This window comes from Pholis gunnellus (genome assembly GCF_910591455.1).
Source record: "Pholis gunnellus genome assembly, chromosome: 7".
In the NCBI taxonomy this organism is placed as follows: domain Eukaryota; kingdom Metazoa; phylum Chordata; class Actinopteri; order Perciformes; family Pholidae; genus Pholis; species Pholis gunnellus.
In genome coordinates this window covers 13,524,713-13,550,700 of record NC_136533.1, presented here as the reverse complement: position 1 = coordinate 13,550,700, position 25,988 = coordinate 13,524,713, and the positions used below count along the sequence as shown (strand labels likewise).

Sequence of the window (25,988 nt, the reverse complement as noted above, 5' to 3'; positions counted from 1 at the left end):
CATTAAATGCCATCAAAACAGCTGCTGATCTGGTGATATTGTGTAAAATATAATTGTAGGTATATGTAGGCTACTGTAGCCGATATAGTGATATGTGGATGGGCAAGTACAATTTGGTATCTATGTGCAACATTATGATATGCCTTGGCTCCTTTCTCCCCCCTCTCTATCGCTCTCTCTCTCTCTCTTACATGCAGGCTGTAATTTGTGCATGTTTTACCTTATTGTGAGGATGGCGTGGAAAATTAATTGAAAAAGTTGGTCACAAAAAAATGCACCTTCCGATTTGATGTGCAGTATAGCCTTCACCAGGAACAGGAGAGCGGCTCAGATGTTGAGCCTCCTTGACCAGCCTGTAGGGTGCGTGCTTGCTCTGTAGCGTTCTCGTGCATGTGCGTAATGACGCATCCGTTTGCCAGCGCCTCTTCTCCCCTCCTTCCTCCTGTCACATCTGGATCTGGCTCCTCTCATCAGCACCACTCAGTGCAGTGGGAGAGAGAAAGAGAGAGAGATCGAGGGAGGGAGGGAAACGACCGGAGAAGCGGAGGCTAGCTCGGTCGGTGCAGCTTCATCCACAGCCGAGCAGAATCAAGGAGAGGAGAGCGGAAGGACATCTCACCTTCTCACCCGCACTCACGGATATTTTACATCTCCTCTGTCCTCCATCCGTCAGTCCAGCTTCTGTTTTCTTCTGCTTCTCTTCCCTCCTCCTGTCTTGGGTATGATGATGAGCTCCAACCTGCTGGAAAATCCGGTGCAGGCGATTCTGTACCTGCGGGAGCTCACCACCATCGTCCAGAACCAGCAGAGTCTTATCCAGACCCAGCGTTCCCGGATAGAGGAGCTGGACCGGCGGGTGGACGAGCTCATCGGCGAGAACAGGCACCTGCGGGACGTCAGGGTACAACAGCAGCATCCTTACCATCACCACTATCACCACCACCCCGACCCCAGCTGCTTTCATCAACACCACCACCCTCAGGACCCTCAGCTAATTACCAGTGCGGAGTCTCTGCCAGCGGATCCAGCACAAGCCGAGGGTACTCCGGAGGTCCAGCCGTCGCCTCCCCAACCTTTGGACCCGGGGGACATGCAGCTGGTCCCGGCTGACCTGTCCACGGTTTCCCCGGTTGACAGTGACCCAGAAAACGGCGGAAGTTTCCAAAGCTGCCGCTCTTTGGTTCCGATGACCCCCACAACCCTTTGTCGATCCCTGGCCCTGTCAAGGCCATCAGAGTGAGTAGAGAATGTTGCTGTTTGCATTTGTGTGTGTGTCAGTCCTAAAATAGTCCAATTGAGATTATAGGCTATGGCAGGCTATTCAGAATGTTATGGTATTTATATATAATTAAAAACCTCCTGCATCTCCTACAGTTTCGACCTATAGCATAAATCAATTTCCTTAGCCTGTCTTGTATCCCTCATAGTTTTTGAGTAGCATCCTTCTAAAACTGTATAATTTCGAGCGTGCATGCGCGTATTTGCGTGTACTGCAGATTGAGAGGCGTTTAATTAGGCTAATGAAGAAGGAGCTTGCACATTTTCAAATTTCAGTTGTATGTGAAGGAGGACACGTAGGCTACACGGACTCTGCCAGAAGAGGAAGAGCTGGATTATTTAAATGAGAAGCTGGATCACGAATACTGAATCATTACGTAACAAACAGCTGTAGTAGGCCTATGCATGTGTGCGTGTGTGTGCGCGCGTGTGTGTGTGTGTGTGCTGGAAACATCGGCTCTGCACAATGGTCACTGTCAGCTTGACACAGGAGCAGTCTCACTTGCGATGATGAGACACCGCAAGTCGCTGTCCACGGTGCTGCTGGTTTTTCTATTAATTACTGCACGGGATCTGTGAACTCTCACGGGACCTCTGGGTCTCTGATGTTGCTGTGTTAGATGAGGCACACGCGCGCACACACACACACACACACACACACACACACACACACACACACACACACACACACACACACACACACACACACACACACACACACATACCAGCACCCCCTGCTTGGCACCAGAGCCTCATAGTACATCAGCACATCACCTAATGAGAGAAAATCCATCTTTCTCTCTTTTTCTCGATCTGTGTGTGCACGTGTATGTTCAGTTCATAAGTTGTTTCCCAGCAGGAGTCCTGATTGGTCTCTCTGGGACTCCACCCCCACTGATGGGAGCAACTCAGAACAGAGGAGGAGTTGAGAGGAGAAGAAGAGTGCAGAAGGCGATACATGCAGATGAAAAAAACCCCAGTTGTTGATATTGATCCTATAGTGAATGATTCACCTGCCACACATTACATTTCCATGCTCTTGAGGTGTGTGTTTGCGTGTGCCTGTTGCTCTCTCTTTGCCTGGAACCTGAGTTGTACTCTCTAGAGAGCTTACCCTGCGGCAAATGTGTTATTATTTGACAGGAATCAGTGTAACACCACTGGTTCTTAATTTAAATTAGTTCATGGGGAGGAAATTAATTGTTATTATAAAAGCTGGAGGGAGAACACAGCACAGCCATCTACCAGTTGATCAGGCAGCAGAGTGGCAGAGTGGTTTATAAAATAGCCTTCTTTTTCCTGCAGTTGCTGATTGTGTGTCCTTGAATGCAACCTTGCATCTTCACCTGCCCATTGATTTTAAGACCAGTAGCTTAACACCTAATTTGTAGTTTTGCTTGCAAGTGAGGGGGAGCTCAGGCTTTCACTTGCATTTAGAGGATTCACCTTCCTGTCGCTGCCTGCTGCATCCTCTCTGCAGCTGACTGGAGATCAGATCTGTCCTCTTCTTTTCCTGTTGCCATTGACTTATGTGTGTCAGCATGTTTATATGTTACAAACCTTGTGTTTGTGTAGGGGGGGGGGGGGGGGGGGGGGGGTTGGTATGTCTGTGTAGATGCATGTGTGGGTGCACACTTGATTTATTTTACACATCGTACATTTAACTGGATATATTTATCTGAATTGTTGTTCAACTCTATGGAGAGACTAGTTTTCTTTGACCTGCAGATACATCACTTGTGGGCTGCGTATGGTTGGCTGTGAGTGTGTTTGTGTGCATTGCATTATTGTCATCTTTGTCAGTGCACGTGTTTGAGTCCTATGGGTCGAGAGACAGGATCCTCTCCTCCACTCATTCTCTGTCTCTCTCCAGCTGAGCTGAGCTTCCTATCTGCCCCACTTAGCCCATGGAGCGAACGGTAATCAGCCATTCTCAGGAGAGAGAAAGGCAGCAGAGAGCTAGAAAGAGAGAGGGATGCATGTTCAGTCGTTGTCTTTGATGGAGCCCTTGAGGTGTCTAGAGGAAGGAGCTTGAGGCTGACATTGGAGTAGACCAGTGAAAGGGAAGGAGGTAGAAGGAGGGGGGGGGGGGGGGGGGGGGGGGGGTCAGAGAAAGTGGTGATGAGAGAATAGGACAGGGAGGGGTTTCAGTACACAGAGAGCGAGACAGGTACAAGAAGAGACCAAACCAGAGATGATATAAAGGGTGCATTTGGGGTAGCTGTCTCCTCAGTTTATCTATCTTGCTGGCGGACAAATAGATAGGTTGGACAACAGAAGGGCACGCTGGGGCATCCGTCCTGTGGCACAGTGGAAGGTGCATACAATGTACTGGCAACGTTTTAGCTGGCAACGTTTTAGCTGATCTTGTTTCATGTCAACCCTCCTCTTCCTTACACTCTCTTCTGGATACTGGCTGATGAAAAAGCATTGCGTTTAAAGTACTCTTACAAAGCAGGACAGAGGAGAGGGATGGTGTGAGAGAGGATGGGGCACAGAGAGAGAGAGAGAGAGAGAGAGAGAGAGAGAGAGAGAGAGAGAGAACATGGTCTGACAGCAGGAGGCATGTACTGTTGAAATATTCACCTGTTCTCTTTGTAAGCGTTGTTGGAGGCGTACGGCCGTTATGTGTGTGTCTCGTTCAGACAGATGGACGGACCCGTTGAGTGTGTGTGTTTGTGTGGACGCGTGTGTGAGTGTGTGCGCGCGCTCAGGGACACAAGCAGCCTGGCCTCTTCCTCAGGGCTGAACTGTTTCATATCAGGCTGGCAAAATAATTCAGCTGTTATACTGACAGTGAACAAGAATTGACTCTGCAAGTTCATTGCTTTTACATTTTGATAAAAATGTTTATTGTTTGATCTCCCTTCTCTGTTAACCAGGTGCGTATCAGATAACACTTTGACCCCCGGTTGATCCCCAAAACCTACAACGCAGAGGAGGTGAACTCCTGCACATTTATACTGTATAGATTTATAGGTTAAATTAGTTTTTACCTATATTATAAAGAAGATATTATTAAAGAGATGCATTAACTCGACAAACTACAATTACAAATTAATCTCATACAAGAAAAATCTATATGTGGATCAAAAGACTAAAAAGTAGAATTGAAAAAGTAATTAAGTAATAAAATGTGTTTTTTAGAGATTTCTGAAACCCCTGTGAGCTAGTAAAAGAAGGCAAAAGCTTGAGAGAAGTGCTGTAAATTTCGCAAGAATAATGAATCGATATATAATCATAAATTAAGTCCAAAAAGGCAGGTACTGCACTCAAGACCTCACTTGGGAAAAAGGAGGCCCTCAAAGTTCTAAGACCAGGATCAAGAGCCACAGCAGCAGTGCTGCTAAAAGGAGAACAAATGATTCAAGGATGTACAGTATGGTTTTATGTGTGTCTGTATGCGAGGCGTGAGAGCCGTTGCACAGATGGAACAGTATTATTCATAGAAAACCAACTGTGAGGAGTGTTGATCAGAGGTATATGTTTTAAAAAACATCAGCGTCCCTTTAAGTCTGTGGAAGTTGCCGTGAAAAAGTAGCTTTTTATAGCTTGGACTGTCACCCCGAGCCTCGCACAGACTCTGACTGCCTGTCACTGTGGGTCTGTGTCACGAGCAATATGCTGAGCTGAGCTCAGGTCAGAAGACAGAAGACAACTGAATGCTTTCAGCTCATTGTGAACTGACCCAATGTGACCCACACGCACACCCACACCAACTATACAAAAGATATGCTAAATGCTTTGCTTTTTTAAAAATTCAGGATTATTCTTATTTTCATTTCCCTGGTGGTGGACGGTGTGTGTGTGTTGTTTTCTTTCTTTCTTTCTTTTTTCACTCTAAATTGCTCCAGATAAAAGAACCAGCAAGATGCTTAAAATATGAATGTAAATGCAAAATGTATGAGGGGGAAATGAGAGAGGGGAACTTAAGAAGAGACAGTGCAGGAAACAGAGCTGGAGTAACCATCTGTCCAGATTGGGAATTCTGCTAAATCACTACAGATCTTATTAATTGGATGGGAGGAGGCATAGACAAGCACATCCGGATACACAAACATATACTCACACTCAATCTCAAGCGTCCTCAGCCTTGAATTGACCTACATAGGGTATTTACCACAGGATCAGTGCCAAAGTGTAAACAGAACCCATGGAAATAATCCAGAAGAGTATAATGGGAGCTTTTTCAGTGTCTTTTGGGATGTTGGACAAAGAATGAACATAAGGAGGAATATGGAAACAAGGCAAACATCCAGCGACAGCCAATAATAACCGAATGACATGCTGTCCTTCCAATTCTGTCTGCTTTTCCTCTTTCCTCCCCCCTTTGCTTACCTATCCTCCTCTCTCGTCTGCCCTTCAGGAGCGAGAACGTGCTGCATCAGTTTTGTTGCCCCGCCCCTGAACATCCAGAGGCTGCCACCACTGGCTCATCCAGGTAAGACCGAGTCACACACCAGTCACACAGACACTTTTAGGCCACTATTTGTCTCTACAGTTTTTGCTTCAAACAGTATGCTCGTTCAACCATTGAAAATGTCCTGTCTCTGTATACATACACACTGCATGTACATGTGTGTCATGTCCACACCCTGGCTTTTAATCATGCTCGTTAGTACGTGCACAGAAATGCAAGTGTGAATTGGGGTATTTATGGACGTGTGACGCCTGGAGTTACACTGAGAGAGTTAAATGCTCCGTAACAAACCTATAGATCTTACAGCCTAAAGGGTGATTCATATAGGGAAAGAAAGAGAGAGAGAGGGGGGGTGAACTGATATTGGCAGTACAAAAGTGCCCATGGCAACCCAGTAATGACGCAATGGTTACCACTACCATAGTAACTGGAGAATATAACTTTGAGGATCTACTGTAGACACTTTTGCCGTCTGTTGCTGTGTGGGCAGCTTGCCTGTTTGTTGTATGAGTATGTTCATGTTTTTTTGTGTGCGTGGTGTGTGTGTGAAGGCATGCCGTTTCACTTGGTGATGGTTGGATGAGCAGAGCTCAGCTGTAAAATGCTCAAAAGCTGATTTTGTCGTGTTTCTCAATGATTGACTGAATTGAATGTTTTGCCCTCCCTCCTCTGGAATTTCTCCCATCGTTAAATCATGTGTACTTCTAAATCCAGTTTTTCCCAGTAATGTCTATGTATTCTGTCTCTTCATCTGCTGTTATATCTTCCACCTTGTGTTGTTTGTTTCTGTATGCATCACTACTCGTTATTTATCTGTCTGTTTATTTCGGTCTCATCCCTCCTTATCGAGTCTCTCTCTCTCATTCTGTTTTTATTAATATCACCATCTGTCTGTCTGGAATCCCTCTCTTTTCTCTGATTTGATGACTTAACTATCATCCTCTACACCCACATACTCCTGATTGGATGAGCTAATGGCACAGCAGCAGTGGACACCCACCTGAGATGATGAGATGTAGACGAGCCGTGCAACACCGTAGCTCATTATTATCATCACATGAAGTTGTGTGTGCCTGGTGGCTGCAAACTCGCACCACCTCTACACCCTAACTGTCATCCACTGAATCCATCAGAGCACGCAAACCTCCCAAGAGATGTCACGAGATCCGCCTCTAGTCTAACCTGCCGTGCCTTTTCTCTCCTGTGTGTGTGTTTCTTGCCTGGCTGTACAGGACTATAAATCTCTGAAGGACCTTGAGAGATGCGATTTGACAGATGTTCATTTCTCTTCCATCATGACGTCACACATGCAGTCAGAGCGGGAGTGTGTGCTTGGTTTGTTTGTTGCTGCTATGTATGTGAGCATGTGTGTGTGTGTGAGAGCGAGAGAGAGAGAGAGAGTATAGCTGCCATATCATTATGGAGGCTTTTGCTGTCCAGATGCATTAATAGCTCAACTCTTGCTTTAAAATCCTCTAATGTATTCTAATGTACTCTAATGTATTCTGATGCTGCGCAGGGGCATGGCAGCGTTTTAATAGAGTTTTTGATAGAGACAGCCTCCAGCATGCACACACCAACACAGTCTCTCTGTCTATATCTTTCTGTTTCTATCTCAGCCACCGGTTCCACTCTCTTCCCCTTTTTTCCTCTCTCTTTTTTCTCTCTAACTTTATCTCATTTAAAGATATGACCAAGCTTCTCTGGCCCCATCTCTGACTTTTGGCAAGGGAATGCAGAATATTTGCTTTAACAGCAATCAAAGAAAACAAAGAAGAGCTTTAGTGATGAGCTCATTATTTAACCATGAGCAGGCTTTTTAGTCTCCCCAGTCGTGTCTAGCACTAGTCCCTTTCGTGTAAAAATTATAACGGTAAGCATTATCTGGGTGGAAGAAAGATTGCACAAGCACACAACATCCTGCACACTCATAATTGCACACCGTTATAAAACCTCTTAGGGTGTGATCATACTCTATGCTTGCATCAGGCCAGTTTGGCTGTATAAAAGGTGCTGAATGGCAGTGTTTTGTATCTTTTAGAGGTGGTTTGATGCCAGCGATGTTGGCCACAAGACACCTTATTCTCTTCAAGTTTTAAGAAAATGAACGGAGCTTAAGTTGTCCTCAACAGACCTCGGGTAAAAGGGACATTTTCTGCTTTGTCATGGCAGTAATTTGCTTAGGTATAAGCCTTACATGCTTTCACAGAATTTTGATAATGCTGTCATGAAAAAGAAAATGTCTGCATCTGTGGACAGGACTTGGGATTAAGAAGAGGGTGGGACGCAGCCGACGCACTGAGAAACAGCAGCCTCTATGTCGACTCTGTTGAGTTCTGAGTCAGATTCAGGCCGAATTCAAATGTATCTTTGTTTTGCTTTCGCTTCCAGCTGCTGCTATATTATATAAATGATTGTTTATGAGTTAAATCTGTTTGATTTATTCTCCTATTCTTTCTGCCAGTCATGTTTGACTTTGAGGATGTGATTGTCTTGCATTTCTTCCAGTGTTTTTTATCTCTTCTATTGCTGTCACTTGACTTGATTATGCTGCTGTAACCCTTTCAGCAGAACATAGAAAACTGTTATATAAATGAAAAATAGTAATCTTGTTTCAATGTAGGAGACTCAGAAAGTTATACTTTTCATCACAACTTCCACTGACATTTTCATCCAAAGTATGTCATTGCCATGGAAACACATCCGCTTCTGGAGTCTCGTACACAAAATCCGTTCTGATTTCCGTGAAAAACGTTGTTAGTGCGCTGATTACATTTGCATCTGCCAAGAGTGCAGCGCACCATTTTGGCGTTGTGAAGCCGACAATGTCTAACAAAGATCTCTGTGACATCAGAGCATTGCTCTATAAATGAAGCTTGTTGGGAGAGTGTGATGCATTATAAAGTGCCCTTAAAAATTATCTCCCTCAAGTGGTTCAGTCTCAACATGGACCTATATCTTCAACCAAGAAGATCACACAAGTAGAAAACAAAATTCTGCCACACATAACAATGTTTATTTTTACTCCAAAACAAAAAAGTGTGTTAGTTTCTTTGTGAAATACTACACAGTTTCACCTCCTCAGACAATCCTCAAAAAATGAATTGATTTATTATTTAAGTGAAATAATCTGAGAAGAAAAAAATCACTCTTTGCCTGAACTGCTCATCATTTATAGACAAGCAACCTGTGACGAGGAGTCACAGGCAGAAAAAGGTTGGAACCGTTGGATCAGTTAATTGATAGAAAATTAATCACCAACATTTTTTGATGATTGATTAATCGTTCAGGTAATTTACTAATGGAAAAATGCAAAATATTCACTCTTTTTTGCTTCTCAAAATTTGGGCTGTTGGTTGGCCAAAATCAGTTGTTTGACCATGTCAACGTGGGCTCTGAGAAATTGTGATCAACATATTTGAGTAATTGGCAATGTATAGGCAGTATACACTAAACTAGTAAGTTTCAGTATATAGGAAATAGTAAAATGGTGAAGGAGGTGATGATTTTGATCACAGAACTCATAATAAAGATATTTTATTCCTGGTCTTATATCGATAATTTCACTCCTACAACCTGCATTGGAGCCACAAATCTGACCAAACAACACTTGACCCATAAACCTCACCTTCGCCCCGAGCCACCTCAGCCACACATCCCTCTGCGCCTGCTGCTTCCCCCCGTGAAGCTCCTCAAACACTGCTTAGCTGATGACCTGCCGCTGCAATGACGGCAGAGATTTGAAGGTCAGTAGGGAGGACTAATAGCTTTCTGTTCTTATTTCCGTGGCAGTGGACAGATGCTGAGCCTGGAGGATGGAACATCCTCTGGTGGTGGACAGGAAGTGGAGGGGACCAAAAGAGAGGGGCCGAGCGAGTACGAGATCAGCCTTGAGAATAAGAACAAACAGGTATTTTCTTTTCTTCAAGTGTGTGCGTATCTGACCCGTAAGCACAAGGGAATCCTGACTCCTACTGCTCCTAGTACCTGCTTTAACATGTGTGTGAAGGGTGATCATTTGTCTTTGCGAGACAAAAAAGATTACCATTCAGATCTATTTCTGGCTGTTGTGTTGTGTGTGTGACATGAAAAAAAAAAACAACACCAGCAATTCCGCTGTCACAGCGACAGCGACGCGAAATATGCTAGGTTGTCATGGTAACAGCTAATAACTGCTTCTGGCGGCTGGAGATGTCTTTATTTCTTGTACCAAATTGCTGAAGGATCTGCTGTTGCTACTGCTACTGCTGCTGCTGTGTGAGTGTGTGTGTGTGTGTGTGTGTGTGTATGTGCATGGGTGCACATGCACATTTTGTGGACATGCTTGTGTGGGCAGACACACACACACACACACACACACACACACAGACACTGGCACATGTGTGGCTGTCCTCCTTTTTCTCCCTCTCTGTCTCTTCTTCCCTCGCCTCCGACTCCCCCTCCTTCGTCTCACTTTTGCTGGAAACATAGGAAAAAAAATTCTGGAAGAAGCTGAGATTTTGGGCTGAGCTGCTCTGCCAACAAACGGAACAGAAATAGGCTTGTGCGGGTGTTTACTTTTCTATTCATTTTCTCAAAATCACCTTTGTCACAGCCCATCCATCCTCCTTCCCATGGCCCTTCAGCCATTATTAGCAGTTGAATGATGATAGATGATGTTTACTTTGGCTCTAAGGCCATAAACCGTCAGAGGCTTTAAAAGAGTGGACAGATAAGTAAGAAGGATACTTCTCAGAAGAGAGGTGTGAGTGTGCTGACTCATGACTCAGGCAATGCTTAAATTCGTTTGATCTTTTGTGGACATGGGCACAAAATGTCATCATGATATTTGCCTGCTGGTGGATGAATAAATATGTTTCAGTGGCTGCTGTGTGCTTTGCAATGAGTCCTGCAGTGTCTTCAGTGAGTTTCAGAATCTTGTAAACATGTTTGATATTTAAACTCTCTCCTCCTATCCCCAGATAGATGAGTTGGAGCAGAAATATGGAGGCCATCTCATAGCGAGGCGGGCAGCCCGTCGTATCCAGACGGCCTTCCGTCAGTACCAGCTCAGCAAAAACTTCCAGAAGATCCGTAACTCTCTGTCGGAGAGCAAGTTGCCCCGCCGGATCTCCTTGCGCCATCCGAGCCCTTCAGGCCGAAACAGAAACGCAGCCCAGAGACACAGTTACAGTCTGCATCCTGGAGGAGGACAGATTCCCTTACGCTCCAAAACTCCTCCTCCTCCCCCGTGTCGCTCGACCTCCCTGCCCCCTTCTCCTGCGTCTGCTCCAGCTGCTGGCGCCCCTCCTGCCCAAGCCCCACCTCAACCCCCTGGACAAACACTGACACAGCTGGAAGACTGCTTCTCTGAACAGGTTGGTGTTTTTTTTTTGTTCATGACACAGCTTCCAACAGTGGAATTATGTAGGGATGCAGAATGATCCGAAGAAAATAAATCAATAAATACGGTTTTATTATAGTTTGTCAGCCAAGCAGGCTAACATGATCGCATTAGGAATGTCAATGGCAGTCATTTGGCCCACGATTGTGGTCCAGGCTGAACTATCTCAACAAAAAAAGTTTGCTATCCTTACTACATACCACGAGGAGATCAACAGAGAACACTTCAACTATTTGATGGACTGCCATGAAATTGTGTTGAGACATTCATATTGCCCAGAGGGTTGATCTTTGGTGGTCCCTTGACGTTTTATTAAAGGCCAATGTCAGGTCATAATTTCAATTTATCCAATCCTACCGCCCCAAGACTCAACAGTTTGACCCGGCCATATATCTGCATGTATGTGCTTAGACTGCACTACATTCACTGGACCCAATGGCTTGATAGGGAGTTTCATCTAAATCTGTCTATAAATGGTCTTCTTGGTAGCCAACGATCACCGTTTATCTACTTTCACTCGTCTTACAAATAGTCACAAATTATGAATTTTTTCTATGATCGTATTTGCAGCTTCATTCCTTGGCCCAATCAATTGATGACGCCCTTCATGGTTGGAGCTTGTCGGAAGGTGGAGACGGGAAGGGGCTACTGATGGACCCCGGTGCCCTTCGTGCAGCTGCTGAGAGTGCTTGTCTGCCCCGTAGTGCCAGCTCGCTGCTCATGGCCTTCAGGGATGTCACTGTTCATATCGACAGCAATAGCTCCTACACCATCTCCACCGCCACCACCACAACCACCACCTCCTTGGGCAATGCGGGCGGGGGAGAGTTGGGCAGCATGAAGACTTCTGTGAGCGGAATGGCTGGAGGCGGAGTTGGCCAGTTAGCAGAGGAGCTAGAGTTTCCTGCACCTCCACCCAGTGAGGAGCTGGAAATGGCTGATCCGGGATCCAGGAGGGGCTCAGCAGTGCCAGCTCTAGGAGGAGGAGGAATGGGGGGGGAGTGCGGCTCAGACAGACTGGGGTCCACATCCACTTCTACCTCCACCTCTATCTCCACCTCAGCCCAGTCTAACCAGCAACCTGCTCAGATTTACACCCAGTACCAGCAGTACCACTACACTCATCCTCAGCAGATCCCTGGGGGGCCGAGCCCAGAGGCCCTACAGGCCCTGGTCGTCTCTCTGCCCAGGGACCGCTGCCAGGATCCAGCTTCCTGCCGCTCGCCAACTCTATCCACAGACACACACCGCAAACGCCTCTACCGTATAGGACTCAACCTCTTCAATGTGTGAGTAGGCCGACAACACACACACACACACACACACCGACACAAACAGCGAAATATTTCTGCACCCTCCGGCTCAGGGTTCAAAGTACACTTATTACTGTTTGTGTCTAACAAATCTCCAACAGCCCTGCAAAACTGCTCTAAGCAGCTGCTCATTAGTGTTTGTGATTGTTGGGAGGAGCTGCGTGTTCAGTGCCATCTTGTGACGTCAACGAAAAAAAAGAGTTAGAGATGAGGGCGAGGGACGAAGAGAGAAAGAGAGAGATAGGGCAAATGTGGTTGAAGAGGAGAAGCAGTCAAGGAGGTCATGGACAATGTGAGAGCCTCTCAGTTTCTAAAAATAGAGCCCACGGTTGGCCTGCACTTATTATTAGTTAATACAAATTAAAGTAAATTAACTCATATGCATCAGTGACAGTGGGTCTGATCCAGAAGTCCAGAGCTAACAGCTTTTGCGCTTGAATGCACTCTTCTTTTCCCTCTTTCTCTTTCTGTTTCCTCTTACACACACACACACACACACACACACACACACACACATACACACACACACACTAACACACACTTATATGCTGTGTTACACATTTTCTTTATCACTCAGGCCCACACACCTATCTGCTTGAACGCACAAATACATTGCACACACGCTGTTTAACTCTTTATACTATCTGCTTCTTTGCTGCTGGCTATCTGCGGTTAGGAACCCAGAGAGAGGCATCCACTTCCTGATCACGCGTGGTTTCGTCCCGGACACAGCCATTGGAGTGGCTCACTTCCTGCTGCAGAGGAAGGGCCTGAGCAGACAGATGATTGGAGAGTTCTTGGGGAACAGCAAACTGCAATTCAACAGAGATGTCCTTGAGTGAGTCCTGATTATTTATACACGTACACATCACACACAGACACATACGTGATGGGGTTTTATGTAATGACTCCTGTCATCAAATTCAAATCCCTTTGAACTCCCTATTGCATCTATTCAGGTTTTATAAAATAATCGTAACTCTTTCAACTTCACACGCCCACTTCTTTCAAACTCCACACCTATAGTTTGAAACGCAGGCTTTCTATTATGATTTCATATTTTCCAAGCCCATGCCGAGATGACCCTGATGACGTCTTCAGGGTCATTTTCTCAGACTTTAGAAAGCTCCTCCAGAGCCACAGAAGTCATTATACAAGGCAGTGGTAGTCCTCATTACAATTAAACTGATCTTAATGTGTAAAATTGGTTGAGTGCCGCTTTAATAAAAACCAATTTTGAGTTGTCAGGTTGTGACACCCTGTAGTTTATCATGAAGACCCCTCTGTTATTCTCTATTTGACCACTTACCTTACAGTATGAAAAAGAGCTGCTGAGCATCTGGACCAAAATCAATTTATTTTACAGATTTGATTGATTTTTGTACCTTTATCTATTATGTATTAACATGTATAGTACTTGTATAATTAATTACTTTTTTTCAAAGTGGGAAACTTAATATGCTTCTTAGCTAAATGACGCCCCGTACTTTACATAACAATCTCAACTCAAGGTCCATTTATAGCTGTTCTAGAGGTTTCCACCGCATGACCTGGTCCTCATTAGCAAGTTGACTTTGCTTCATTGCCATCATTTTAGAGATGTTCAAACTTTAAATTATTCTGAGCACCTCTAGGACTTCTCATCCATGACTTTAAAGTTAATGATCAAATTTCCTTCCGGACATTGAAAACAGCAGTTCAGATAAAAATCCCACCCCAAGGTCCATTTGATAGCAGTTATGGAGCTTTCAACTGGATCTAAGTCTGTACCAGGGTCATAAATTAACTTGAATGGATGTTTTGTATGTTGCTCTTTACCACATAAAAGATTAAATATGAGACTTTGACTCTGACTTTAATGGATTCAGGTATTTTAAAATATCTAAAATAGAACTAGCTGTTGGAACCTAACCAGATATAAACACATGATAACAAACACACACACACACACACGCACTCACTTGTCATGCAGCACTTGCATGCATAAATGCAACACATCCATGAAAACACGCTTTTACTTAATGCCTTCACACTCACCCTTTTTGAATCCAACCAGTGTAGACAGAGATCCACGATAGAGAGGCTTTTTGCTGAGGTTGTTGCAGAGACTGTAGAAATAGGTCACTGCACTGAACGCACTCACACACAAGCGCACACCCTCGCTTTCTTTCTCTCAGACACATAGACACACATACAAGGACACAAACACGCACGTACACATAAATGCACACGCACTTCTTCCATTGCTTCAGCCAGCCCTCAGCCTTTCATGTACCTCTCTCTTGCCCCCTTGCTCTTTGCATTTCATTATTTCGCCCTCTCATCTCTTTCTTTCCTTCCCTCTTATCTCCCACTGTCATCAGACCCAGTCTTCCCTATTGATGTTTGCACAAAGTGTGTGCATGTGCAAACATGTTGTCTCTATGTGCGTCTTCCAGGTCAGTGGTTCTGTAATGGAGGTATGACTGTAAGAGGAAGATTTGCCATCAGCACTTAGTTACCCATAGTTTGATGCACACGCACACACTTGCATACACACGCTCCCTCACCTTCTCATCACAGTGACACACTGCAACTAAACTAAATCTCTCTCTCTCTTTTCTCTCTGTCTGTCCCTAATAGCTGTGTTGTGGATGAGATGGATTTCTCGGGCATGGAGCTCGACGAAGCCCTCAGAAAGTTCCAGGCTCACGTTCGTGTTCAGGGAGAAGCACAGAAAGTGGAGAGACTCATCGAAGCCTTTAGGTGAGACTGTCAACTCGCTTACAACCAGGCCTCGCTGACTAACGGGCTCTGGCTTCGTTTTTTAACACAATTCAACACAACAACAGTCCATCACATGACTTAGCGGGGATGGTAAGGGCACTCTGAATCTTTTGAAATGAATAGAACGTTTGCCTTTGGCCACTTATGCAACTAATGTAACCAAGCTCACATATTTTGCAATAAAATAGAAAAGTACTTTCTGATCTCATCTTGCAGCCTTGGGCTAACACACGTATCCAGAATGGCATACTAATAGGGCGACTGTGTAGTGTTTAACTAGTTCTGCCAGCTCACTGTCGCAGGCTCTGATGAAACCAAAGCCGTGTATCATTAAAACATGACACTGATTGCCTGTAACCTTTGACTCAACTCACCAGTGTTTGATAGTCAGCCAATCACAGTTGTGATCTGAGGTGCAGGCAATCAGTGAAACAAAAATACATGATCTATTTCACAACTTTCTACCCTGGATGGCACTTTCTAGCCACATCTTCAGGTTCTCTATAGGCTGCATGACAGTTGTGTGCCCATTTTAATCCAAAATCAAACATGAATATGTAAAAGTGCACGTTTGGTACTCATGGGGTTTTAGCCTAAGCTGGTTTACTGCTTATTGTGTCTTGCCCTACAGTCACTAAAATGTATGAGCCATCTGACAAAGACTTATTTTAATACCAAGAGGACCTTGAAAGTCCTACTGTAGTTTGCACACTCCCTCTGTACCTTTTAGTGGACTGTCCAGCTTTACCTATAACAAACTCCTGGACAGAAAGAGGTTTTTATGATGCAATTTTACCTTCTGACTGAAAGGTCTTTGAGGCAAAAACAGACAGAAGTGACCAGACAAATAGGAGCTGCAATTGTCTTCGTATCCTCTGGCTGACACTGCCCTTGAAATGTCCTGGTCATATCCAAAGATTGCTCCCAGGACTAAAAATGCAATAAAAATGGCCATCATTGTTTTCTGTTTCAGAGTAATTGGTTGCAATGTTGTATACATTTAATCTCCCTTTGCTGATGTGCTGCTCTTTGCCTGAGGATTATCAACAATGTCACCACCATGAGTTGAGCCACTGCCCCTTTAAACTCACCAACCAAGATGTCCTTCTGAATTGCACTTAGTTGCTTGTATAATTCAAAGTTACCATAGAAAATGACTGCATGTTAATTGTCTTTCAACACATTTCTGCATCCACGATGTGTGGACTTTGTCTGAGCTGCTGACTTTGAGTTTGTATTTTTGTGTTCTGATAACTTTTATGTTTCCATTATTTCATTATTATTGTTATTATCATTTTGATGAACAAATCCCATGAAAAAAAGCAAAGCCAACCATTTATTATCCCTTTTCTCAGTACTTCCCAACTGGCTTTCCCTATCAGTGGCACTTGGCCCCAAGGCCATTGGTTCCTACTGAATACTTAAACCTTCAAGATTAAGAGTCTACAGACAGTTTTTTAACCAATTTGAATTTGAAATTTCTGATTATGGTATATGAAAAATCAAAGGATCACCAAAGTTATTAACTCATCTTGAGGGGGACATGAATGTCTGAACAATTCAGTAGTAAAGACATTTCAACCTGGACAAAATGGGGGACTGGCCCTCAGATCAACATTGCCATTGCAAGAAAAAAATTCATAGTTTCATATTTTTTTTTAATAGTAAATAGCATATACAGTATGTTTAGGAGTATTTTCAGCCATGGATTAACACTCATTTTGTGCTCTAGTGAGTATTTATAGCAGCAAGACGGATTATGTAGGATTGACTCAAAATAAGAAGCAGTCAGTGCAAATGTGTGGCTAATTAATGCGTTTTAGGTATAGCAGGCTGTAGATTATAAGCAATATTTGTTAGAAGGATTTGTTGGTTTTGGTCTACGGTAAAACATAGATCATCAGCCCTATCTATTAAGGAAAATGGGTTCTTACTACAGGCACAAAGTGATGAGTGGAGAGAGGAAAAGGAGCAGTCATGACACATCTCCTCTCTGCTTCTAAATTTGAGGACCAATCAGAACACCCACCGAGGTCATCAGTTAATCACAACTCACTCAATCATATGTGCCAAGCCCCTGGGTGCAGATTACAAATTCATCAGCAATCTGAGACCACACTCTGTAGCAGGGAGCTGTGAGTATAGGTCAGAAAAGAGCGGGCTTTTATCAAGACAGCCAGACATCCGATGCCATGTCTGTTACGCAACAGTTATTATGTCATCTGTTTGAAGCGTGTTGTACTCTTGTCGTGAGTAGTTCTTTTATACGAAGCGGTATTTGTGCCAGCTGGCATGCAACATTCATGTGCAGATATAAAGATAAGAGATCGGGAGCTAGTGTTTGAATAAACTGGTTACATAAGACGGAGATCCGTGCTTGAAAATGTGTGAATGAAGCACAAACAAACTCACACGCATAGGCCTAACCACAGCTTTATTTATTCACTCGAACTGTTTGCTCCCTTATGCACTACACATCCATACACATGTCCATTATCACATACACTCACACAGTAGATCTTGCTTTGCTTTCAGTCTTTGGTGAATTTGCTGCAGAATTACATCAAGATGGCAAATCAGGACGCTCGTTTATGCCTCTGTGTGTCTCTGTGTGTGCATATGTAGCAGTGTTTGTGCCAAGCTAGATCTATTCTCCCTCGAACACCCACTGAACTGGGCTGCAGTCAATTGATACCCTATGAGTACTCTGGTCTTAGATCTTGTTTCGGGTCGGGGAAAAGGCTTTCTGGTTGCAGGTCTCAGAAGTGGCCTCTCGCTTGCATATGCTCTGACAAGTACATAGTTCTCTGGAACAGAGCAGCCCTCTCCATGTCTGTATCCTGCCTGGCTGCAGAGATAAAAGCCTCCCACCACTGAAATGGCCCACTGTGTAAGTGTAAGTGACAGTAAGAAAGATAGGGAGGGAGCTGTGGGGGGAGAAGGGCTTGCAAGTGAGAGTTTGTGAAGCTTGTGGGCAGAGATGGAGCAAAGGAAGTCCAAATATGGCATCTCTGGCTCCAATGCAGACTGAGCAGTGTTACCTTACCTAGGGCAGTGCCATTTTGTCAAATGACTCCTGTCTCCTGTCCGTCTCATGGTCTCATGGTAGAGTGATCCTCAGTCTGTCATTGAGTCAGTCAGATTAAAAAAATGCTGCAGCTTGCATGTTGAGATATGGGCCTTAAAATCAGTCTGAATACGTCCATCTCACAGCAGGAATAAGCAACGTTTCATAGCCACTGCTTTTTATAATCCTATCAATTTGCACTGATCTCTCTTAACGATGCACTCCTTGATTTTGTTAGCTCGGGCTGAGGGGACATTTTGGGATTTGGGGCTGCAGTTGGGCACAATAACAAAGTCAAGGAGAGCGTCATTGAGTTTTGAAACATTGGCTCTGTGAGCCTGAAGATACAGGGATGTTAGGACATGATGCTAATATTCAGTATGCCCTCATTGATTATAAATGGGCGTGACAAAATATTAGAAACACCTCTTAGTATTAAGCAATACAATTTAATAGCATATTAGATCATATAAATATTAAAAGCTTCACGAAAGTGTAATTTATTGTAGGACTGTATTCAATTGCATTAGTTTTAGCAAGATGCACTTGATAAAGTGCAAATTGAGTGTGTGATTTCACTTCAGCCCAGCAGTAAAATCCTGCACTTTCCTAAAACATGATCCTCAGTGTATTAACATATTCACTCAGCTGATTGTTGTTTATATGTTTTTCGTTGATGGAAAGTTGGCCCATGCGTGTCTGTATGTATTGAATAGGGTTCTTATTAATAACAGAATCTGGCTGGATTGGTTGTTGTGATTATTTGGTGACAGTACATTAAATCTACCGAATGTCCCATTCAAAATGAGCTTAGCATTAGCACTAGTATTAGTTGTGCAATTTTTTTGAATTACACACCAAACTTGTGGTAAGCTGGCGAATGCTTTGTAATCTTATTTAGTTTGTGCCATATCACATTTCTTTGTTTTGCACCCGAGAAAACGTTTCAGCTAGTACATGCTGTTATTCATGTAAAAGCAATAAACGTCTCAGGATATGAATGATATTTGAATAACTGGGAGTGGTACTTGCTGTGTCTCACCTACAAAATCTCTTTTTTTGGGGTCTATAACAGTGGTATAATGGCAGACCAAGCCAAACCAAGACGTGATAGAGAAGTGTCCCACTAAAGATATGTAACTTTGATGTCCTATTTCCCCTCCGCAGCCAGAGGTACTGTATGTGTAATCCTGATGTGGTGCAGCAGTTTCACAACCCAGACACCATCTTCATCCTGGCCTTTGCTGTGGTCCTCCTCAACACTGACATGTACTCACCGAACATCAAACCCCAGCGCAAAATGGGCCTTGATGACTTCATACGCAACCTAAGAGGTTAGTGTGTCCAAATACTTGACAGAGAAACAAATCATCTCAGGGAGTGTGAACTGAACCTGTGGACAGAAGTGATCAAATGACTGGCAGACATGTTTCAACATTTATGGCAAGTTTATAAGCAGAGAGTTTAACATGGGTTATAGTAACCACATGTATACACACATGCACATTTCAAACCTTTTACTGCAAATCATGTGGCGATCCATCCGAGAAATATGCCAGAATGAAAAGGAGGACAAAAAAGAGAGCAGAGGGCAGGGGAAGTCAACGTTTTACAACAAGCACTCTCTTATCAACCTTACCATCAGTCGTTTGAGTGACAGCCTCTTGAAGTGAAGTAAATTACTCAAAGAGGCGGCGGGTGCTTGCCTCCGCTAGCTACCATCAAGAAAACCATCAGCTGTGCAGGAGGAGATTCCTGATATCCTTAACTCAGAGCTCTGCTCCAGAGACCGTGGCATTGACCCATTTAATTGAGGCTCACTTAGCATTAGATTTTCACGATATGAGCTCGGGTTTCTAGAGGCATCTCATCACCTGAGGCTCTAAACAAGGTCTCCGTCCAGTAGCTGAATAGATACATACATTTACGTCAACCAGAACTTAAAGAAGAGAAGCTTTTATTTGTACCTTCAGTTAATGGAAAAAAAAACATAAAATAAATTGAAATGTCTTTTTTCATATGATATCGTACAACTCAGTTTTAATTTGTGAGCTGAAAAGGTTTCTCCTTCAGTGACAAAATGTAGTGAGGATGTCTGTGTGCTACTCCACAGCGATATTATATTAACTACCAGGACGCAATGACTGCACACATACTGGGATAAAAGCACATTTTCTCAGCCGCAAAACCCTCAATGAAAAACAACTAATTACATCTTTTTAAAAAATGATTTGAGCCCACAGTCAGTTTCCTCCCTATCAACTTCGACTGTGGCTGCTACTAATCTCCGCATCCGCACAGTGAACTCTGTGAATAATAAAAACATTCATAAGATAAATGTTAATTGAATGTTTATTTTAATAGTTTTCGGTCGTAGTATAAATGGGCGCTATTGATAAAAAGTGATATTGTGTTAAATTAAAATATTTGTGCAAAATAAATTAATAACAAATAAGTATACTATATGAGACCAAAACCAACATATTTTAAATCATAATTTTCACTAATATGGACAAAAGAACATGAAGGCAAGTCAGCATGAAAACAGTAATTTATTGATGGTCCATAAATCAACCCCCAGCTTTTAACGCCAAAGGGTGGGCAGGTGATTTAAAACAGCTTCTAAAATCAACATGGCTGTCTGAGGTCAGGGAGCCGTTGTTTTTCTAAATCCGTTACCGTTATCACTGTAAAATGTGAGGCTTGACAGAAATAGCAACAGTAACGAAGGGAGGCTTACAGAGTACTTCTAACTTTGATACGGCCACTGCTACTTTTTCTGGACGATTGCTCCCTCAGGTGTGGATGATGGAGCTGACATCCCCAGAGAGATGGTGGCAGGCATTTATGAGAGGATCCAACAAAGAGAGCTCCGCTCCAACGAAGACCACGTCTCCTATGTGAGCCGTGTGGAGCAGTCCATCCTGGGCCTCAAAACTGTGAGTAATATTTGTCTTTGTGTGCAAGTCTTTCCTTTTAGTATTTCTCATTTCAGTGAGCTGTTTGTACTGCCGCCTTTTCTCTGGTGTCATGTATTATTTCACAGCAGTCCGTCCTTTGTACTATCTGTCATTTCCATCTCTTTAATTTGGCCTCTGTAGATCCTCGCTGTGCCCCACAGACGTCTGGTGTGCTGCTGTCGTCTGTTTGAGGTACCCGACGCCAACAAGCCTCATAAACAGAAACTGTCACAGCTCCAGAGAGAAGTCTTCCTCTTCAATGACCTGCTGCTGGTGAGGAACCTCTATTTAGTGACTCGCTACATACTGTATGCAACTGAAACCACATTTCTTGCTATTTCATACATAATCAGACATAATGTTGTGTGTCACGTGTCCCGACTGTAGATCCTGAAGCTGTGTCCCAAGAAGAAAAGCTCGGCCTCCTACACCTTCTGTAAAGCTATGGGTCTTCTGGGAATGCAGTTTCACCTCTTCAGCAATGAATGTGAGATACTATTTTACTCTGATGCAGTTTGTTCCCAGTACAGTTCCACCCTAGTGCTGGAAAAATGCTGAGCTAACTGTCAGGTTTAGGTGTAGCCAGCGGATCTCCGGGCCAAGACTTCCTTTTCTGTCCGCAGCTCATTGTTTATAGTGCGATTAGCAACTTGAGATGCGAAACTGGAGTTGGAGTAACGGAGACACGACGTGTGCAACAAGATTGTTTTACAAGTAGCCAATTTAAAAGCTCATTTTAAACCAATAAAAATCTGCATGTGATTGCAGAATCTGTTCATAGCGATAACCATAAATGTATCTCTCCCATCACAGCTCAGCACTTTTTAAAACCTGAGCCTGTTCAGTAGAAAAGGTTGAATGAAATTATTCTTTGCACATATTTACTATACATAACAAGTGAGGGATTTGCGCCACACAGCTCTCAACATGGCGACATCTGAACCGGTGGCTAGCAGTTAATGGTGCTAATAGTGCAGACAACGGCAACGGTGCTTACAGAGCTAACTGTGTTAATCTGCGGAGGAGCCGGAGGGTGGGAGCTACGCTTCTGCTGCGATGCCGGGGGACAGCGGTTATGGTTAAAGAACTGAAAATGTAATGGGCCCCACAAATGTGGGGAACCTTGTAGATTGTAAGCTACATGGAAAATGTATGTTTTTTTCACTTCCCTGTCCAGGTTTATGATGTAGGTCACTGTATAGAGGTGGCACTGTAAGACTGTATTCAGGCAGTGTTTTTTTCTTTTTTAAATCTAAATGTTAACATCACCATATTACAGTAGCATGCGCAAAATGACAATGATAGAACAGCATGTTGATCAAAAAGCCATCGCTGCCAACAAAAACACATCTGGTCATTGACCTCATTTTGTGAAATAGAAACTGAAGTAAAAACTGCAACACTGAAGTGTTTTGAAAATCCTGCATCCTTTTTTTTCTTTTTCTTTTTCTCTTTGACACATTGATGGGTTTTGTCATCAGACTACGCCCATGGCATCACGATGCTGAGCCCGTTTACCTCAGAGAAAAAGCAGCTGGTGAGTTTCTGCTCCCCGAGTGGAGAAGAACTCAGGAAGTTTGCAGAGGAGCTCAGAGAGGCTATAACAGAGGTCAACGAGATGGAGCAGATACACATCCAGTGTAAGTGAAGCGCACACACACCTCAACATATTCAAATTAAAACAAACACACACTTCTTTATATGGCTGGTTTCAATCTCTTTTCCTGTGTTATAGGGGAATTGGAGAGGCAACAAGGCATCCAGCCACACAGCATACACACCAATGGCGGGCAAGTGGACACACACACAGGACACGGCTCTCCCTCAGGTGCTAGTTTTGCTCGTGCAGCATAAAATGCACAACACTGCATACATAACTCATAACAATGCATACATTACTCAAGGCAATGTAGAAAATAGGACAACTTCATGGAAGACGGTTGCATGAAAAAGCCCACCATGTTGAAAAAGAAATTGAGAAAAGGAGTGGATGATGATCAGAGGGCATAAAGTTCATGTAATTGTCACATTTTTATTAATTAAATGGTAGTTAGTTCCAGTAAAACCTTGAATTGTAGATTTTGCATTTCTCTTTGCGCACAGAATTTTTTCGTATGGATTCAATTGACAAGCTACATGTTAATTAGTGCGCTTCAGCGGTGCTTGTAGGTGGATTTTGCAGCCTCTGGACAGAGCCAGGCCAGCTGTTTATTTATGCTAAGATGCTGGCTCCAGCTCTATATTTACCAGACAAACATTAGAGAGGTATTGATGTTCTCGTTTCACTCTCCCCAAGAAAGCAAATAACTGTATTTCCCAAACTCTGCCTTGAAACAAACCTTTAGCTTTAGAGATGTTTCCTCCACTTTGGACAGAACCAGGCGCTAGCTCCATGAGAGCGGTGTCAATCTTATCATCTCACTCTCAGAAGTAAACCAAATAAGCGTATTCCCAAAATGCTGAACCGTTCCACTAAACAAATGAGTCCCCTGCGTGAAGAACTATTTCTCTGTTTATAACATTCTGAATATGAAGCTTTAATCTGCCTGTTGACTTACAAATAGACCTGTTACTCCCACAGGCCAACAGGATGTGTACGATAAAACCGGCAACAACAACACAGTAGAGGTAAGTGCAAAAGCCATTCCTGCCTCCCTCAGGTAAGTGCCTGCTTCCCCTGCTCTGTGGGTGTGGTTTTGTGTTTGAGTGAGTGTGTGTGTGTGTGTGTGTGTGTATGAGCGGTTAGATAGGGACTTCGCCTCACCCAGAAAAGAAAGTTTGCTTTATGCTTCGCTTTTAAAAGAGCTCCGCCTGAGGCACATCCCCACTATGCAGCCAAGGATACAAAGGCCGCTGAGAGTCTGCTGTAGTGGCGCTACAAACACTCTCTTTCTGTGCCTCATGAGTGGATCAGCAGCCACTCCGCTTGCTATACAGCATCCCATCTTTCATCAGCTGCTGCTTGCCAGCCTTACTGTATAAGCCTTTGCGAGCCACCATAAGCCTGGTTGGCTCCTAGAATACCATCTACAAAGCCAGATAAACTTGATACTGTTATCAGTCTGTGGAGTGTGTGTGGGTGGGTGTCTGTCTGTAAAACCAGCCCTTCCTTTAATTAAGCGTAGTGATAGAGGCTGTTTTCCTCTCTTTGCATTCTCTTCTTTGTTTGATTCCTTTGCCCATTCTTTCCTCTCTCTCCTGCCTCTCAGTCAGTCCTTTAGAGTTGTAAATAAGTGTGTTAGGGAGACACCCCGCCCTCGGTGTCACCTCTCTCCTCTCCTGACACTCCCTTTGACTTCAAGCTTCTCATTCTGCCACTCATTGACCATGTTCTCTCTCTCACACACACACACACACACACACACACACACACACACACACACACACACACACACACACACACACACACACACACACAATATGCAAAACTTTCCTGCCACAATCTTTGACCAAAATCTCTCCTTACCCTGCTACCCTTTCCTCTTTCTGGGCTAGTGTGTGTAAAACATGATTGACAGAAAGGGTAAATCATGTAAAAACATGATTGAGAGAAAAAGAGTTGCAGTGTGTGTGTGTGTGTATTTTGCATGTGCTCGCTCTGCACCACTACCTACCTGCATGCCTGCATGCCCATGTGCGTAACACACCAGAGGGCTGCGTAGAGGCTGCGTTCAGGCTGGTAACTCCTCATGCGTTCTCTGACTGTTCCTAAACTAGGTGTCAATTCACAACAGGCTGCAGACCTATCAACTGAGCCAGCCCAGCATTGAGTCGACGCCTCTGGCCCTGGCTGCGCCACCCGCCCTGCTCAGCTCCATCCAGCCTGGAGAGCTTCGCCCAGAAACACTCATCCAGTGCCAGCAGATCGTCAAGGTGATTGTGGTGGACCAGAGTGGGCGAGGGCGGATGGAGGCCTTCCTCAGCCAAGGCCCGGCTGCCCATCAGCTCATCCAGTCGGCCATGTCCACACCTGTGCGCGTCAGAGAGGGGGATGGCCCTCAGCCTCCTCTGCCGCCTCCACCGCCACCTTACAACCACCCCCACCAGTTCTGTCCCCCCGACTCACCCATGCCCTTCCACCACACCCTGCCTCTTATCCGTAGGCGCAACTCCAGCGGTTCCCGCAGCATCGTCTGAGTCGACGGCTGCTCTACAAACCTTTGGGGGCCCAAGACACAAGCCTCACACTCACATACAGCAACAGACACATGCTGGAGCACTAGTCGACTCTCTTTGAATGGTAAGATTAAAGCATTGCTAAAAAATAATAATTGAGGAATATACTGCATGAGTCGAGTAAAAGGACAAAGAAAAAGGAAACCAACAAGAATCTATTCATAGTCTTGAGTGGGTTTGTTTTTGAACATTGAGTAGTTTTGACGCCAATTCTGAAAGACAACTTTTCTTCTTTCTTTTGTCTCCAACATGTCAACCGGTAGCTGATGGTGTTGTCTGTCTAGATTTCACACTCTTAAGAGATCTTGTGACTTTGCTTTTTTAATGTCACCTTTCCAACAAATGTGTCTGTGAGCTTTGACTGTGAAACCGAGGGGCATTGTCAGGAAAAGCAAACTCTGGCAGCCCTGAAAGGACAAGGGATCGCTTTAAATATGAAGAACAAAACTCGGTTTTGTTTTGTTCTCTTTCAGGATATTGATGTTAAGTTCACACCTCTTTGTTTGGTCCAGGTTTTCAGTGTTAGATACCACTCTCAGTGAAGAATCATTTCAGCAGAGCTAATCTCGCTTCTCCTCACCGCAATCTTTTTTTTCCCCCCTCATCTCTGCGTAATGTGAAGAAA

General features: G+C 44.1%; 1 protein-coding gene across 1 annotated transcript; it reads left to right on the top strand.

The window, feature by feature from the left end:
- Positions 1 to 721: 721 nt before the first annotated feature.
- Positions 722 to 25,324, top strand: iqsec3b (IQ motif and Sec7 domain ArfGEF 3b; the record flags this gene model as incomplete). The annotated part of the gene is made up of 15 exons (XM_079162710.1): positions 722 to 1,236; positions 5,645 to 5,719; positions 9,491 to 9,608; positions 10,660 to 11,055; positions 11,652 to 12,370; positions 13,071 to 13,232; positions 15,017 to 15,139; positions 19,395 to 19,561; positions 21,027 to 21,166; positions 21,329 to 21,460; positions 21,575 to 21,674; positions 22,669 to 22,827; positions 22,923 to 23,015; positions 23,769 to 23,815; positions 24,905 to 25,324. The coding sequence occupies 15 exons, from the start codon at positions 722 to 724 to the stop codon at positions 25,322 to 25,324; spliced, it is 3,366 nt and encodes a 1,121-aa protein (XP_079018836.1).
- Between the last annotated feature and the right edge of the window lie 664 nt (positions 25,325 to 25,988).